The sequence below is a fragment of the Elephas maximus genome, chromosome 7, assembly GCF_024166365.1.
Source record: "Elephas maximus indicus isolate mEleMax1 chromosome 7, mEleMax1 primary haplotype, whole genome shotgun sequence".
Taxonomy (NCBI): Eukaryota; Metazoa; Chordata; class Mammalia; order Proboscidea; family Elephantidae; genus Elephas; species Elephas maximus.
The window spans coordinates 86,766,780-86,784,638 of record NC_064825.1 but is presented as its reverse complement, the minus strand read 5'-3'; the positions used below and the strand labels follow the sequence as shown (position 1 = coordinate 86,784,638).

The 17,859-nt window shown below is 35.3% G+C and overlaps 1 protein-coding gene across 1 annotated transcript in view; it reads right to left on the bottom strand.

The window, feature by feature from the left end:
• The window catches only part of ELP4 (elongator acetyltransferase complex subunit 4), a 269,016-nt gene that overhangs the window by 206,661 nt on the left and 44,496 nt on the right, over positions 1-17,859 (bottom strand). Inside the window, exon 3 of the mRNA XM_049890814.1 lies at positions 17,157-17,278. Coding sequence (XP_049746771.1) covers positions 17,157-17,278 — 122 coding nt within the window. The remainder of the gene's footprint in view (positions 1-17,156; positions 17,279-17,859) is intronic.

Sequence of the window (17,859 nt, the reverse complement as noted above, 5' to 3'; positions counted from 1 at the left end):
GAAAAATAATTCCAAAGATATTATTGATTGATGATCATAATTTGAATGCAAAAGTATACTCAACATCTACCCTAAATACTCATATATTAAAGACACGTTCCCTACACTATCTACATTTGAAATATTTAAAAGTATGGGGGAGGGATGAATTTAGTGGTTAAATGCACAAAAGCAGACGGTCAGGGAATATAGTTATTGTGACTTTTAAAAAGTTTTTAAAACTCATGATTTTAAGATTAGTAATGAGAGGATTAATTTATTTCAAACTACATCTGCTTAAGATTCAGTAAATACCTTAGGGCAACTTAAGGTTTTTTTTTTTTTTTTCTTGAATATAAACATGGCAAAATTACTGATATAAGAAGAAAGGGTAAAAAGCATTTTTACATCATTTTACAAATATTATTTTAATAAAACTCCCAACTTAAATTAAGCTACTGACAAGAATGCTTTTAATTTGGCAACTACACAAAATACATGAAATTGAAAAAGAAAAGCACTGGAGTAAGAACAGCATTCTCGGTACTTTCCCATTGACCGCTATTATATTTCTCTTTAACACGTAAACCAGAAATATGCTGAGAAGACTGGATAATCTCTCATTTTTCTTGGCTAAGATTAAAAAAAAGGATGAGAAAAATACAAAAACTAGGAAATGGAGGTCTGCGTTAAGAGGTAGTCAGAAATGGGGGAGGTGGGTAAAGGGTTACTCTAAGTAAAAGTAAATAAATAAAAATACTATCTTCATTTAAATACAACATAATCTAATAATTTAAAAATATTACATTCTCAACCATCACATTTTAGAAGTACTAATCACAGAAGGATCTAAAGCAATTTAGAAATATAATTAATCCCTGAGTATTACCCCAATCTAGTAATGCCTTAAATAGTACTCCTATGAATAGCACTGACTTAAAATGATTTTAAAGGGAAATGCACTTGAGCTTCTCGGAATTCTGATATTATTAGCTTCCATAAATATTTTCTTGCATATATGGAAACATCGAAACCATAAAAGCTTTAAGAATAAATCTTCATATAGGAGATAATAATATTATTTTCTTAAATATACCAAACCAAGATACTGATTTTAAGTATTTTATATGTCAAAATCCAAAATCTGTATTACACATTACTTCAAAAGTTCTCTTTACTTCAAAACAAATGTCTTAGGAGGAAAGCTTCCTTAAAATAACAAATTCCATATAAAAAAAAAAAATTCCATATATCCTAGAGAAATAAGAGCCTTTACACAAACAGATATATGCACACCCATGTTTATTGCAGCACTGTTTACAATTGCGAAAAGATGGAACCAACCAAGGTGCCCATCAATGGATGAATGGATAAATAAATTATGGTATATTCACACAATGGAATACTACGCATCGATAAAGAACAGTGAGGGATCTGTGAAACATTTCATAACATGGAGAAACCTGGAAGACATTATGCTGAGTGATATTAGTCAGTTGCAAAAGGTCAAATATTGTATAAAACCACTATTATAAGATCTTGAGAAACAGTTTAAACTGAGAAGAACACACTCTTTTGTGGTTATGAGAGGGGGGAGGGAGGGAGGGTGAGAGAGGGTTATTTACTAAATAGATAGTAGACAAGAACTACTTTGGGTGAAGGGAAGGACAACACTCAACACAGGGGAGGTCAGCACAACTGGACTAACCAAAGCAAAGCAGTTTCCTGAATGAACTGAATGCTTTGAAGGTCAGCGAAGCAGGGGCAGGGGTCTGGGGACCATGGTTTCAGGGGACATCTAAGTCGGCTGGCATAATAAAATCTATTAAGAAAACATTCTGCGTCCCACTTTAAAGAGTAGTGTCTGGGGTCTTAAATGCTAGCAAGGGCCCATCTAAGATGCATCAATGAGTCTCAACCCACCTGGATCAAAGGAGAATGAAGAACACCAAGAACACAAGATAATAACTAGCCCAAGAGACAGAAAGGGCTACAGAACCAGAGACTACATCATCCTGAGACCAGAAGAAAGAGATGGTGCCCAGCCACAACCAATGACTGCCCTGACAGGGAATACAACAGAGAACCCCTGAAGGAGCAGGAGAACAGTGGGATGCAAACCCCAAATTCTCATAAAAAGACCAGACTTAATGGTCTGACTGAGACTGGAAGGACACCGGTGGTCATGTCCCCCAGACCTTCTGTTGGCCCACTACAGGAACTATCCCCGAAGCCAGCTCGTCAGACATGGATTGGACTGGACAGTGGGTTGGAGAGGGATGCTGGTGAGGTGTGAGCTACTTGGTTCGGGGGGACACTTGAGACAATGTTGGTATCTCCTGCCTGGAGGGGAGATGCAAGGGTAAAGGGGTTTAACCAAAACCAAAAAGCCAAACCCAGTGCCGTCGAGTTGATTCCGACTCATAGCGACCCTATAGGACAGAGTAGAACGGCCCCACAGAGCTTCTAAGGAGCGCCTGGAGGATTTTAACTGCCGACCTTTTGGTTAGCAGCCGTAGCACTTAACCACTATGCCACCAGGGTTTCCGGAAGCTGGCAAAATGGTCATGAAAAGAGAGAGTGGAAGGAGGGAGCGGGCTGTTTCATGCGGGGAGGGAGGTAAAGTAATTTGGAGTATGTAGCAAGTTGTGTATGGGCTTTTGTGTGAAAGACTGACTTGATTTGTAAACTTTCACTTAAAGCACAATAAAAATTTTAAAAAAATGAAAAAGAAGGCAGAAAGGGACAGGAAAACTGGACAAATGGACACGGGGAACCTGAGGTGAAAAGGGAAAGGGGGAGAGTGCTGACATATTGTGGGGATTGTAACCAATGTCACAAAACAATTTGTGTATAAATTTTTGAATGAGAAACTAATTTGCCCTATAAACGTTCAACTAAAGCACAACAGAATTTATTTTAAAAAGGAAAAAAAATAACAAATTCTATGCTTTTACTTAAAGAGAGACAAGGGATGAACTGTTGGTAACTATTAATACTTCCAGCCATAAAAATTGGAGCTTTCCTTTACAAACTAAAGTTTATATATTAAATGCTGTCAATGATTAATCTGACTCTTGGCATGTTGCATACAAATAAAACTCATTTAGAGGGATGATATAAGGTAATACCTTGCAAATTATTCTATAGTTAATTTGAAGACAGCTACTAATTTTTTTTACTAATTTTGTGATTACCATTGTTAAAAATATCTGCACTTCTCTGTGTATTATGTGTGTGTGTATATATAGATATTTATATAGGAATATACATATACCTACTCTACCACCCGTCTGTCAGTTTGTCATACTGTGTTTACTTGCATGTTGCTATGATGCTGGAAACTATGACACCAGTATTTCAAATAACAGCATAGGCACCCATGGCAGGCAGGTTTCATCAAAGCTTCCAGACTAAGGCAGAGTAGGAAGAAAGTCTTGGGGACCTACTTCTGAAAATTTGTCACTGAAAACTCTATGGATCACAACAGAATATTGTTCGATATAGTGCTGCAAGATGAGATCCTTAGTTTGGAAGGCACTCAAAATACACAGTGGCCTCAATAACAGACCAGAGCATATCAATGATTGTGAAGATGTCGCAGGACCAGGTAATGTTTCACTCTGTTATATATGAGGTTGTCATGAGTGGGAGCCAATTCAATGGCAACTAACAATAACTACATCCTAGTAATAACCAAAACCAAACCCAGTGCCGTCGAGTCAATTCTGACTCACAGCGACCCTATACAGAGGACAGAGTAGAACTGCCCCATTGAGTTTCCAAGGAGCGGCTGGCGGATTTGAACTGCCGACCCTTTGGTTAGCAGCTGTAGCACTTAACCACTACACCACCAGGGTTTCCCATCCTAGTAACAGAAACATGTATAATAGAAACTGTGGCCCTTGTAATAAGAAATATTTTGATTATAATAAATTTTGTGAAATGTTCTAAAATGTGGATTATACTTTCCACTTAATCACTGATATTTACAGGTTTGTCTAATGAGACCTGGTGCAAAAATTGTCTTTTGTTAATGTTTATTGTCTACGGGTGCATATTAACCTGCTTTTAAGAAAACAGGGCATGTGAAAATCTTCATTAAACAAACAGAGTATGCAATGATTATTTGAGTAATATAAGGATTCTTCTGTTGGCAAAAGAATTCCCTATAGCATTTCTTCCAGTATTAAGTGTCCCTAATGAAAATAAACTAATACCTAAAAAACCTGACATAACCATAACATTTCTAAATATAATTATTTAAAAAATGAAGATGATGACAATGATCTTTATTATCATTATTTCTTAAATTCAGGTCACAGAATTTTTAAATTGTTGAAAAAGAAGTATTCTAAAGAGTTTCAAGGTTATTTAATGTCAAAGAAATCTCAAGTAGAAATGGAGTCAGGGGTAATTCCTATCTTCATTTTAGAGGTGCAGATCAATTAATCTAATCTCTACTTTCAATTTAAGTCTTCAGTTTAATATTATCTACCCTGATTTTGAAATTTAGCACAGACTTTTAGACACACAAATACATACCAGCCAAACTGTAGGACGAACATTTTACAAAATGATAAGCATATTTCAAAGGCATCTGATTTTATTAACATACCATAATTTGACAGGATGGATGTAGTGAACTAAACCACATTCTGCAACTGCCTGCCAGTTTCTGATGAATAAAACTTAAAATTTCAGTGGAGAATCACTGGACACTGAAAGAGTCACCCTCAACACTAGCTGAAGAGACAGCCCCTTGGGGTTTCCACATAGTAACGTTATCTTTTTGTACGTAATATATCTTCATAGCCTATCTGTGACCCATGATGGTCCGCAGCCTTTCTTTTCAAGGCATTCTTTACTGTTTCATTAAAGGGAAAATATATTAATTTGGAGAGCAGATGAAAATGAATTTTCTTCTAGTCTTAATGGCTTTGGTTTTCAGAATTTGAAGTCATTTATTCCTCTTAAAAGGACTGAAAATATTTAGAAGAAAAATAAAACTATTTGGAATATTCTGAATCCTGACTTTGCATGCCTTCTTTTCAAATAATGATAAAGTACTACATAATAGTTACAAGAGTTTAATATTTTTAAAAGCATAACAATAGGTATTCATTTTTTATAAGTTCAAAATAAAATTTTTGAAAGTAAACTTGAGGCTTGGAATAATGCCATCTTGGATCAACAAGTTGCTTTAAGATTTATAAAGCAAAATCCCAGATGTCATTTTTAATTTGGAACTTTGGCATAAGGTAGCCACGGTGTTACTGCTTTCTTAGTAAAAAAGGTTAAGTGACTTGTGCAAGGTCCTGCAGCTAGTTAAGTAGCAAGGCAGAAATGAAAATCTAAACTCAGTGTTATTTCCAGATCCTAAATCAATTTCACCTTCTTACGAAGAAATATCCTATCACAGGATAGGGTATTTTTGCTATAGGACTTGGGCAACGTTTCACATGCAAAATTCCTTTCTTTTGTTAATTGACGCACAAACATCAATGCCAAATGTGTGTTTATTTTAAAGTTACTGCAGGAATTGTTTGCACTAGCCAGTGACAGAGAGCTGGAGAGTGGGTTTATTCCCCTCTACATTTTTATTTTTATCTTGCCCTCCATCCTCTTGCTGGAATATAAGGCACATGCCATCTTTAAAAGCTGGCTACAAATGTAGGTCACTGGAAGCAGTACTGAGCCTTTGCATGTTCTTTTTACTTAGTCTTTTTAGTTTGCCAAAGAAGCTCAAACTGTGGCTTTCAGGGGAGAACTTAGAATTTTAAATAAGCTCTCATGAGTAGTCAAGGAGGAAAAAAAAAGAGTGAAGCCCTTAGGGTCAAACAGCAAATTTCCGGCTCAACCAGCACTTCAGAGCCGTAAACGCTGAAAAGTGTATAGATAGCCTGATAATTTTCTGAGCAAATACAATGTCGACGAAGAAATGAAGGGAACATATTCTGATTATAGCTCTACCTTCAAATGGCCTTTCTAATATCTGTACTTACAGTATGGACAAAAGATATACAGTAACAAAAATAGCCTTAATAGAAAATACAATAAACATAATTACATAATCTAGAAAATGTAAAGCTGTGTTGAAAGACTGCCATTTATAAAGTATTGTATATGCATAAAGCTTAAGAAATGGAATGATAAAAAGGCCAGAAAATAATTTTTAAATTAAAATGAACAAGATATTTTGCTTTCGTTCTAAATCATCGTAAGATTGTAACTTTGGCGATAAGTCCACTAAAATGTTCAATGGTATATTTGGTCAGTCAAGAGGTATTGCTTTTAACTCTATTCTAAGGACTGTCCCAATTTTTTGGTGGACCTTGGAAAATAAAGGTTGAATCTCAGATTTTTTTTTTGTTTTATTTACTCAGAAAGACCAGGATGGACTAAAACGTAGTAATAGTAGACAACGACCACTCACTGGATTCAGACTTCTAATTTTTGTTCTATGATCAGTGAATAACGGATGACAAACACAGACTTTTTAATCTTCACACCATACTGACAGAAGGAAAAGAAACCTTTTTAATAGTAATTCAAATTTTACATTGTTTAGCAAATGATACAGCTTCATTTAATTCTAAACTAATTAATACCTCTGAAATCTATTAAAACCAAAAAATCAAAAAAAGAAAAAAGCAAAAGATATAAGGCATTATAAATCAGATCTTAAATGAACTCAGTAGTTAGGTAAAAGTCTGGTATTTTGGGATATAAAATTAAAGCTTTCAAATTATTAAAGTATCATTTTAATTAGGGCCCATGAAAAAGAATTCTAAGATATTAGTCTAAATTTTCAGAAATGCTTTATTATATCACTTCATCAATAAATATCCTGTTAATATATTAATTCATTAAATATGATATTGCTTCTTTGTAATGAATTGTCACTTATTCTGTGACTTACAGCTTATTATAAAGTGACTATCCATTTTTAATTATGAGAGATTTTCTCTGAATTACATATGTAAAATTTCACTTTGATATCAAACTTGAACTATTTATTTAATTTTGTATTTGATTTTAAAAATATATGCTATAAGCCTTCACTAAAGATAATAGTTATAACACACCTACTGGTAATTATGTACTTATTCTCAGTGTATATTAAAAATACAACGTTTAAGCTCCTTTAGAGTTTTCTAGCCTTTGCTTTAACTGTGACTGATGTTGGACAGTGCATATTGTATAATACATTAGTAAAAAAAAAAAAAATTAATGAAACAAGTCAAGAATTCACCCTTGGCTCTAGATACCTGATACTTCTTCCTGCATGAATATTACTATTATCTAACAAACTGGCATGTCATCACTAACAGATACTCAAATTAAGTTTAAAAACTGACTTTTATATGTTACAAAATAGCTTTTAAATTTACTTCTGAAAATCATCTTATTTTCTCTAATTCTATAACTATTAACACATACCATCATATTATTAAAAGTTATTAGAAAGATGTAATAGAAAAATCTTAGCATCTTCAAGTTCTAAAGAAATGTTTGTTTATGTCTGTGTGTATATATATGTTTACTTCATGAAAAAATCAATCTACTGATAAATATTTAAACATAAAAATGTAATTCTTACTATTTTTAGAAAACATTCTATGGAAAGTTTCAAGGAGAATACTTATCACCACATTTGCAATGATCAAGAAAATTCCTTTAGAAAAAATGTTAACTGAAAAATACTTACCATACGTGTTTTTAAATGCTTTAACAACACCATGTATATTGTTCTATAGGATTTCTAAGGGGTATAATTTTTCAGTGTTCCATTTTAATACTGACTTCCTGAAAGAGCTTTGACTACAATAGGCATGAATATGTTTTCAAAGGATGATGGATAAATTGCTGGGTGGTTATATAATATATCTTAGGCAGCTGATGGGGCTTTTTATCCTTTACTTGTCTTTTAGTTATACACAGTTTTAAGATAATTATGGTTTATAAGATTGTCTTTTCCCTTTTCTTATACCAGAAATATTTGCCTTGCTTATAGGTTCCAGAAATCCCCAATCGTACATCATAAAATTAGAACTAAACAATTATACCATTTTATTCCTGCACTGTATCTCTAAATACTGCTAATGCCTTTGCTTTGGTCATTCATTGGCTTCAAATTTGTTGTTGTCAACAAAACTTCAGTTAGAATTACAGACCAGACAAATCCTTAAAAATATTTTTTGATGAGAGATACTGTGTGATACTTCTGTGTATAACATAGAAAAAGTAAAAAAAAAAAATTCTTCAGGGACATTCCTATAACACAATTCCTTCCATTCTCCCTTACTTAATTCTACACAGTTCACATCTGTAACAATAAAAAATATGATAGAATTGACACTGAATCCTGTATCATTCTAGCAATATGTAATATTCATTAACTGATATATCTTAATGAAGCAATGTAGTTGCAATTTCTTTTGAATCTATTGATACATGTATGAAACAATAATAGTAACGATGACTGAATTCAGAAGAAATGTATTTAATACTGAGTTTAAGACAGTAAATTTAAATTTTAATTAAACACAAATTTCTGTTACAGACACCTATTATAAACATTTTAAACATAAAATAAATTACATTAGAACAAAAGTTTTTTGGGGACTGGAATAGAAAATATGAAATCAAGAATAAGAGGCCTGATGTAAACTTTTCAGCTGTTAAAGAAATTATGTATGTACTTCTAAAAAGGATATTGACATCAAATTGTTATGTTATTTAGATTCATTTGGGTACAGTTAGAAGAGTGATGTAAAAGTTTTTAAAGAGGCAATACTTACAATAACATCTTTTGCAACTAAATAGTATCATAACTAAAATTTTGAGGTAACTTAATGTGCAAGTAGATACTTAATGTGCAAGTTGTGAAGACCACCGTCCTTTACTATCTGGAAAACTAGCCAAGGTAGAGGATGTGTGGTGATCACTCAGTAGAAGTTAATAAACAAATGTGAAGTGCAGTTTTCAGTAATATCTTATAGCTTTATTATTTTTTACACTAGTCAAATACCTTCAACATTCATTTAAGTGCCTGTCCCACTCTTATAAGCAATAAAACTTATTGCCAGTTGAGTCAAATTTCAACTCACAGCGACCCTACAGGACAGAGTAGAACTGCCCCATAGGGCTTCCAAGGCTGTAAATCTTTTATGGAAGCAGACTGCCACATCTTTCTACCACGGAGGGGCTGGGGGTTCAAATGGCTGACCCTTCGGTTAGCAGCTGAGCACTTAACTACTACAAAACCGAGGCCCCCTTATAGGTAACAGGAATATAGAAAGTGAGTTGCCATTGAGTTGATTCTGGCTTATGGTGATTTATACATTTGGGATACGGATAATATTATCATCAGGCATTCTGGGAGTTTTTTATCTAATTTTTTACAGAGTTCCCTTATTATCTTGAATGTGTAGAATATCACCTACTAGATATAACAACCTGTACTTACTTATGAATACTTTTGTTTTCCTAGATGTAACTGATTTAAAGGAGTAAAAATGCCAAATATTATAGCGCCTTGGAATCAGTTTACTTTTGTTTGAGTTAAGCATAATAGAAAATATTTAAAAGTCTTATCAAATAATTTGCTGGTTTTATAGATATCACTTTTGTTTTTCATTCCATTATTTGTTTTAACTTATGTGGTAGTCACTGATCTCCTATACTTTGATCAAATAGTTTCAAGGTAAAAATTAAAATTTCATATGTTTCTTAAGCAACTCTTAAGGTTAACACTTTTGTTATACTTTATGAGTGGTAAAGAAAGGCTTAGAGTTTGGAAAAATTCCTTAGGCATATCAGTAATTGGAATAAAAATAGGTAAAAATTATATCAAAATGAAAACGTAATAATTACAAATTAAGAATTAAATGATACTTTTCCCTTTCTTCAGTAAGTAGTGTAAAATGAAATTTGTTGCTATTAAATGTAACTTTCGTAGAGGCATGGCCCAATAATTTTATTTGCTGTCAGTCTTTAAAGGAAACCCTGGTTGTGTAGTAGTTAAGTACTACGGCTGCTAACCAAAAGGTTGGCAGTTCGAATCCACCAGGTGCTCCCTGGAAACTCTATAGGGCAGTTCTACTATCTCCTATAGGGTTGCTACGAGTTGGAATTGACTCAACGGCAATGGGTTTGGTTAATTTTTTTTTTTGGTCAGTTTTTAATAGCTTATTAATGCTTTCTCCATTAATACGAATTTTAAGTTAATAATACTAATTTAAAAATGAAACTGTGTTCAAATAAATTAGATAATCTTCATTATGAGAAAAAAATGTATGGTTTGATTAATGCATTTAAAAGTAATTTGTAGAGGCGGAGCCAAGATGGCGGACTAGGCAGACGCTACCTCGGATCCCTCTTACAACAAAGACACGGAAAAACAAGTGAATCGATCACATACATAACAACCTACGAACCCTGAACAACAAACACAGATTTAGAGACGGAGAACGAACTAATACGGGGAAGCAGCGATTGTTTCCAGAGCCTGGAGCCAGCGTACCAGTCAGATACGGCACAAGCACAGAGAGCTGCTCCACCTCCCTAAACTAACCCCGGGAGGGGGACCAGCCGGTTCCACGGGCGGCGTGGGACGCAGCCGGTAGGAGAAGTCCCCGGGAGGCAGTGACTGGTCTTGGAGCAGAAAGAGCAGCGTCTGAGCTGGGGAACCGTCCTGCAGGGATTTAGACTGGACGCAGTTTCCCAGTGATGGCTCGGAGACAACAATCCATATCAAACCACTTAAAGAAGCAGACCATGACAGCTTCTCCAACCCCCCAAACAAAAGAATCAAAATCTTTCCCAAATGAAGATACAATCTTGGAATTATCAGATACAGAATATAAAAAACTAATTTACAGAATGCTTAATGATATCACAAATGAAATTAGGATAACTGCAGAAAAAGCCAAGGAACACATGGATAAAACTGTTGAAGAACTCAAAAAGATTATTCAAGAACATAGTGGAAAAATTAATAAGTTGCAAGAATCCATAGACAGACAACATGTAGAAATCCAAAAGATTAACAATAAAATAACAGAATTAGACAACACACTAGGAAGTCAGAGGAGCAGACTCGAGCAATTAAAATGCAGACTGGGACATCTGGAGGACCAGGGAATCAACACCAACATAGCTGAAAAAAAATCAGATAAAAGAATTAAAAAAAATGAAGAAACCCTAAGAATCATGTGGGACTCTATCAAGAAGGATAACCTGCGGGTGATTGGAGTCCCGGAACAGGGAGGGGGGACAGAAAACACAGAGAAAATAGTTGAAGAACTCCTGACAGAAAACTTCCCTGACATCATGAAAGACGAAAGGATATCTATCCAAGATGCTCATCGAACCCCATTTAAGATTGATCCAAAAAGAAAAACACCAAGACATATTATCATCAAACTTGCCAAAACCAAAGATAAACAGAAAATTTTAAAAGCAGCCAGGGAGAAAAGAAAGGTTTCCTTCAAGGGAGAATCAATAAGAATATGTTCTGACTACTCAGCAGAAACCATGCAGGCAAGAAGGGAATGGGACGACATATACAGAACACTGAAGGAGAAAAACTGCCAGCCAAGGATCATATATCCAGCAAAACTCTCTCTGAAATATGAAGGCGAAATTAAGATATTTACAGACAAACACAAGTTTAGAGAATTTGCAAAAACCAAACCAAAGCTACAAGAAATACTAAAGGATATTGTTTGGTCAGAGAACCAATAATATCAGATATCAGCACAACACAAGGTCACAAAACAGAACGTCCTGATATCAACTCAAATAGGGAAATCACAAAAACAAACAAGTTAAGATTAATTAAAAAAAAAAAAATACACATAACAGGGAACCATGGAAGTCAATAGGTAAAAGATCACAATAATCAAAAAGAGGGACTAAATACAGGAGGCATTGAACTGCCATATGGAGAGTGATACAAGGCGATATAGAACAATACAAGTTAGGTTTTTACTTAGAAAAATAGGGGTAAATAATAAGGTAACCACAAAAAGGTATAACAACTCTATAACTCAAGATAAAAACCAAGAAAAACGTAACGACTCAACTAACATAAAGTCAAGCACTATGAAAATGAGGATCTCACAATTTACTAAGAAAAACGCCTCAGCACAAAAAAGTATGTGGAAAAATGAAATTGTCAACAACACACATTAAAAGGCATCAAAATGACAGCACTAAAAACTTATTTATCTATAATTACCCTGAATGTAAATGGACTAAATACACCAATAAAGAGACAGAGAGTCACAGACTGGATAAAGAAACACGATCCATCCATATGCCGCCTACAAGAGACACACCTTAGACTTAGAGACACAAACAAACTAAAACTCAAAGGATGGAAAAAAGTATATCAAGCAAACAATAAGCAAAAAAGAAGAGGAGTAGCAATATTAATTTCTGACAAAATAGACTTTAGACTTAAATCCACCACAAAGGATAAAGAAGGACACTATATAATGATAAAAGGGACAACTGATCAGGAAGACATAACCATATTAAATATTTATGCACCCAATGACAGGGCTGAAGGATACATAAATCAAATTTTAACAGAATTGAAAAGCGAGATAGATACCTCCACAATTATAGTAGGAGACTTCAACACACCACTTTCGGAGAAGGACAGGACATCCAGTAAGAAGCTCAACAGAGACACGGAAGATCTAATTACAACAATCAACCAACTTGACCTCATTGACTTATACAGAACTCTCCACCCAACTGCTGCAAAATATACTTTTTTTTTCTAGCGCACATGGAACATTCTCTAGAATGGACCACATATTAGGTCATAAAACAAACCTTTGCAGAGTCCAAAACATCGAAATATTACAAAGCATCTTCTCAGACCACAAGGCAATAAAACTAGAGATCAATAACAGAAAAACTAGGGAAAAGAAATCAAATACTTGGAAAATGAACAATACCCTCCTGAAAAAAGACTGGGTTATAGAAGACATCAAGGAGGGAATAAGGAAATTCATAGAAAGCAACGAGAATGAAAATACTTCCTATCAAAACCTCTGGGACACAGCAAAAGCAGTGCTCAGAGGCCAATTTATATCAATAAATGCACACATACAAAAAGAAGAAAGAGCCAAAATCAGAGAACTGTCCCTACAACTTGAACAAATAGAAAGTGAGCAACAAAAGAATCCATCAGGCACCAGAAGAAAACAAATAATAAAAATTAGAGCTGAACTAAATGAATTAGAGAACAGAAAAACAATTGAAAGAATTACCAAAGCCAAAAGCTGGTTCTTTGAAAAAATTAACAAAATTGATAAACCATTGGCTAGACTGACTAAAGAAATACAGGAAAGGAAACAAATAACCCGAATAAGGAATGAGAAGGACCACATCACAACAGAACCAAATGAAATTAAAAGAATCATTTCAGATTATTATGAAAAATTGTACTCTAACAAATTTGCAAACCTAGAAGAAATGGATGAATTCCTGGAAAAACACTACCTACCTAAACTAACACATTCAGAAGTAGAACAACTAAATAGACCCATAACAAAAAAAGAGATTGAAACGGTAATCAAAAAACTCCCAACAAAAAAAAAGCCCTGGCCCGGACGGCTTCACTGCAGAGTTCTATCAAACTTTCAGAGAAGAGTTAACACCACTACTACTAAAGGTATTCCAAAGCATAGAAAATGACGGAATACTACCCAACTCATTCTATGAAGCCACCATCTCCCTGATACCAAAACCAGGTAAAGACATTACAAAAAAAGAAAATTATAGACCTATATCCCTCATGAACATTGATGCAAAAATCCTCAACAAAATGCTAGCCAATAGAATCCAACAACACATCAAAAAAATAATTCACCCTGATCAAGTGGGATTTATACCAGGTATGCAAGGCTGGTTTAATATCAGAAAAACCATTAATGTAATCCATCACATAAATAAAACAAAAGACAAAAACCACATGATCTTATCAATTGATGCAGAAAAGGCATTTGACAAAGTCCAACACCCATTCATGATAAAAACTCTTACCAAAATAGGAATTGAAGGAAAATTCCTCAACATAATAAAGGGCATCTATGCAAAGCCAACAGCCAATATCACTCTAAATGGAGAGGACCTGAAAGCATTTCCCTTGAGAACGGGAACCAGACAAGGATGCCCTTTATCACCGCTCTTATTCAACATCGTGCTAGAAGTCCTAGCCAGGGCAATTAGGCTAGACAAAGAAATAAAAGGTATCCGGATTGGCAAGGAAGAAGTAAAGTTATCACTATTTGCAGATGACATGATTATATACACAGAAAACCCTAAGGAATCCTCCAGAAAACTACTGAAACTAATAGAAGAGTTTGGCAGAGTCTCAGGTTATAAAGTAAACATACAAAAATCACTTGGATTCCTCTACATCAACAAAAAGAACACTGAAGAGGAAATAACCAAATCAATACCATTCACAGTAGCCCCCAAGAAGATAAGATACTTAGGAATAAATCTTACCAAGGATGTAAAAGACCTATACAAAGAAAACTACAAAGCTCTACTACAAGAAATTCGAAAGGACATGCTTAAGTGGAAAAACATACCCTGCTCATGGATAGGAAGACTTAACATAGTAAAAATGTCTATTCTACCAAAAGCCATCTATACATTTAACGCACTTCCGATCCAAACTCCAATGTCATAGTTTAAGGGGATAGAGAAACAAATCACCGATTTCATATGAAAGGGAAAGAAGCCCCGGATAAGCAAAGCACTACTGAAAAAGAAGAAGAAAGTGGGAGGCCTCACCTTACCTGACTTCAGAACCTATTATACAGCCACAGTAGTCAAAACAGCCTGGTATTGGTACAACAACAGACACATAGACCAATGGAACAGAATTGAGAACCCAGACATAGATCCATCCACGTATGAGCAGCTGATATTTGACAAAGGACCAGTGTCAATTAATTGGGGAAAAGATAGCCTTTTTAACAAAAGGTGCTGGCATAACTGGATATCCATTTGCAAAAAAATGAAACAGGACCCATACCTCACACCATGCACAAAAACTAACTCCAAGTGGATCAAAGACCTAAACATAAAGACTAAAACGATAAAGATCATGGAAGAAAAAATAGGGACAACATTAGGAGCCCTAATACAAGGTATAAACAGAATACAAAACATTACCAAAAATGATGAAGAGAAACCCAATAATTGGGAGCTCCTAAAAATCAAACACCTATGCTCATCTAAAGACTTCTCCAAAAGAGTAAAAAGACCACCAACAGATTGGGAAAGAATTTTCAGCTATGACATCTCTGACCAGCACCTGATCTCTAAAATCTACGTGATTCTGTCAAAACTCAACCACAAAAAGACAAACAACCCAATCAAGAAGTGGGCAAAGGATATGAACACACATTTCACTAAAGAAGATATTCAGGCAGCCAACAGATACATGAGAAAATGCTCTCGATCATTAGCCATTAGAGAAATGCAAATTAAAACTACGATGAGATTCCATCTCACACCAGCAAGGCTGGCATTAATCCAAAAAACACAAAATAATAAATGTTGGAGAGGCTGCGGAGAGATTGGAACTCTCATACACTGCTGGTGGGAATGTAAAATGGTACAACCACTTTGGAAATCTATCTGGCGTTATCTTAAACAGTTAGAAATAGAACTACCATACAACCCAGAAATCCCACTCCTAGGAATATACCCTAGAGATACAAGAGCCTTCATACAAACAGATATATGCACACCCATGTTTATTGCAGCTCTGTTTACAATAGCAAAAAGCTGGAAGCAACCAAGGTGTCCATCAACGGATGAATGGGTAAATAAATTGTGGTATATTCACACAATGGAATACTACGCATCGATAAAGAACAGTGACGAATCTCTGAAACATTTCATAACATGGAGGAACCTGGAAGGCATTATGCTGAGCGAAATGAGTCAGAGGCAAAAGGACAAATATTGTATAAGACCACTATTATAAGATCTTGAGAAATAGTAAACCTGAGAAGAACACATACTTTTGTGGTTACGAGGAGGGGAGGGAGGGAGGGTGGGAGAGGGTTTTTTATTGATTAATCAGTAGATAAGAACTGCTTTAGGTGAAGGGAAAGACAACACTCAATACATGGAAGGTCACCTCAATTGGACTGGACCAAAAGCAAAGAAGTTTCCGGGATAAAATGAATGCTTCAAAGGTCAGCGGAGCAAGCGCAGGGGTCTGGGGAACATGGTTTGCGGGGACTTCTAAGTCAATTGGCAAAATAATTCTATTTTGAAATCATTCTGCATCCCACTTTGAAATGTGGCATCTGGGGTCTTAAATGCTAACAAGCGGCCATCTAAGATGCAGCAATTGGTCTCAACCCACCTGGAGCAAAGGAGAATGAAGAACACCAAGGCCACACGACAACTAAGAGCCCAAGAGACAGAAAGGGCCACATGAACCAGAGACCTACATTATCCTGAGACCAGAAGAACTAGTTGGTGCCCGGCCACAATCGATGACTGCCCTGACAGGGAGCACAACAGAGGACCCCTGAGGGAGCAGAAGATCAGTGGGATACAGACCCCAAATTCTCATAAAAAGACCAAACTTAATGGTCTGACTGAGACTGGAGGAATCCCGGCGGCCATGCTCCCCAGACCTTCTGTTGGCACAGGACAGGAACCATCCCCGAAGACAACTCATCAGAAATGAAAGGGACTGGTCAGCGGGTGGGAGAGAGATGCTGATGAAGAGTGAGCTAATTATATCAGGTGGACACTTGAGATTGTGTTGGCAACTCTTGTCTGGAGGGGGGATGGGAGGATAGAGAGAGAGGGAAGCAGGCAAAATTGTCAAGAAAGGAGAGACTGAAAGGGCTGACTCAAGAGGGGGAGAGCAAGTGGGAGTAGGGAGTGAGATGTATGTAAACTTATATGTGACAGACTGATTGGATTTGTAAATGTTCACTTGAAGCTTAATAAAAGTTATTGAAAAAAAATAAATAAAATGAAAGTAATTTGTACACATACACAGACATATATGTTGTTTATATATAAACCTTTTTTTTTCACGAAAAGTTCACTGTCACATATAAAGTGAAGAGTATATAATTTCATAGACAATGAATTTGTATATTCTCTACCTGTAAAATGTTAGCAGGGTCTTCTTTAGCAGATGCCACCAACAAACTATGCCTGCTGATGATTCCCTCTGCCAGGAAATACTTGAAGAGCAAAGGTGAATAAATATTATATTTATCCTCTTCTGTTAAAAAACAAAAAACAAAAAAAAGTTATAATCCTATCATATACCAAACACACTCACATGATTTTTATTATCTTTCTTTTAAGCCAAGTATAAGAGGTGGGGCAAAAATTATATCTTTGTAATGCTCAGCTACATAGGCTACATGGCTTACCTACATAGTCAATGGCAAGTAGGCACTTTTAACAGGGTCTGATTCCACAGATCATTCCCCATCTACTACACCTGATACCCACAAAATTTAGAGGGTTATGTATGATTATAATGTCACAGAAATTACAGGCTTTTTTTGTTTATTTCTTTACTAAGATACATGGCATTTCTCAGGTACTGTACCTCTCAAATGTCCATTATTACCTAACAACTGGTATGTAAACTCATACTTCATTTCTTTCATGTCACAATAATTAAGCACTCAGTGTAAGTAGCCTGGTGATTAACATTTATAAAATTTGAAGGACCTGGAAAGTGACAAAAAACAGGCTGTATCCACAGCAGAGTTTACTTCTGAAAGACTGGGATCATGACATGCAAGAATTTCAAGTTTGTAGCTTTTTTTGCCTTGTGTGTTCCTAACCTCC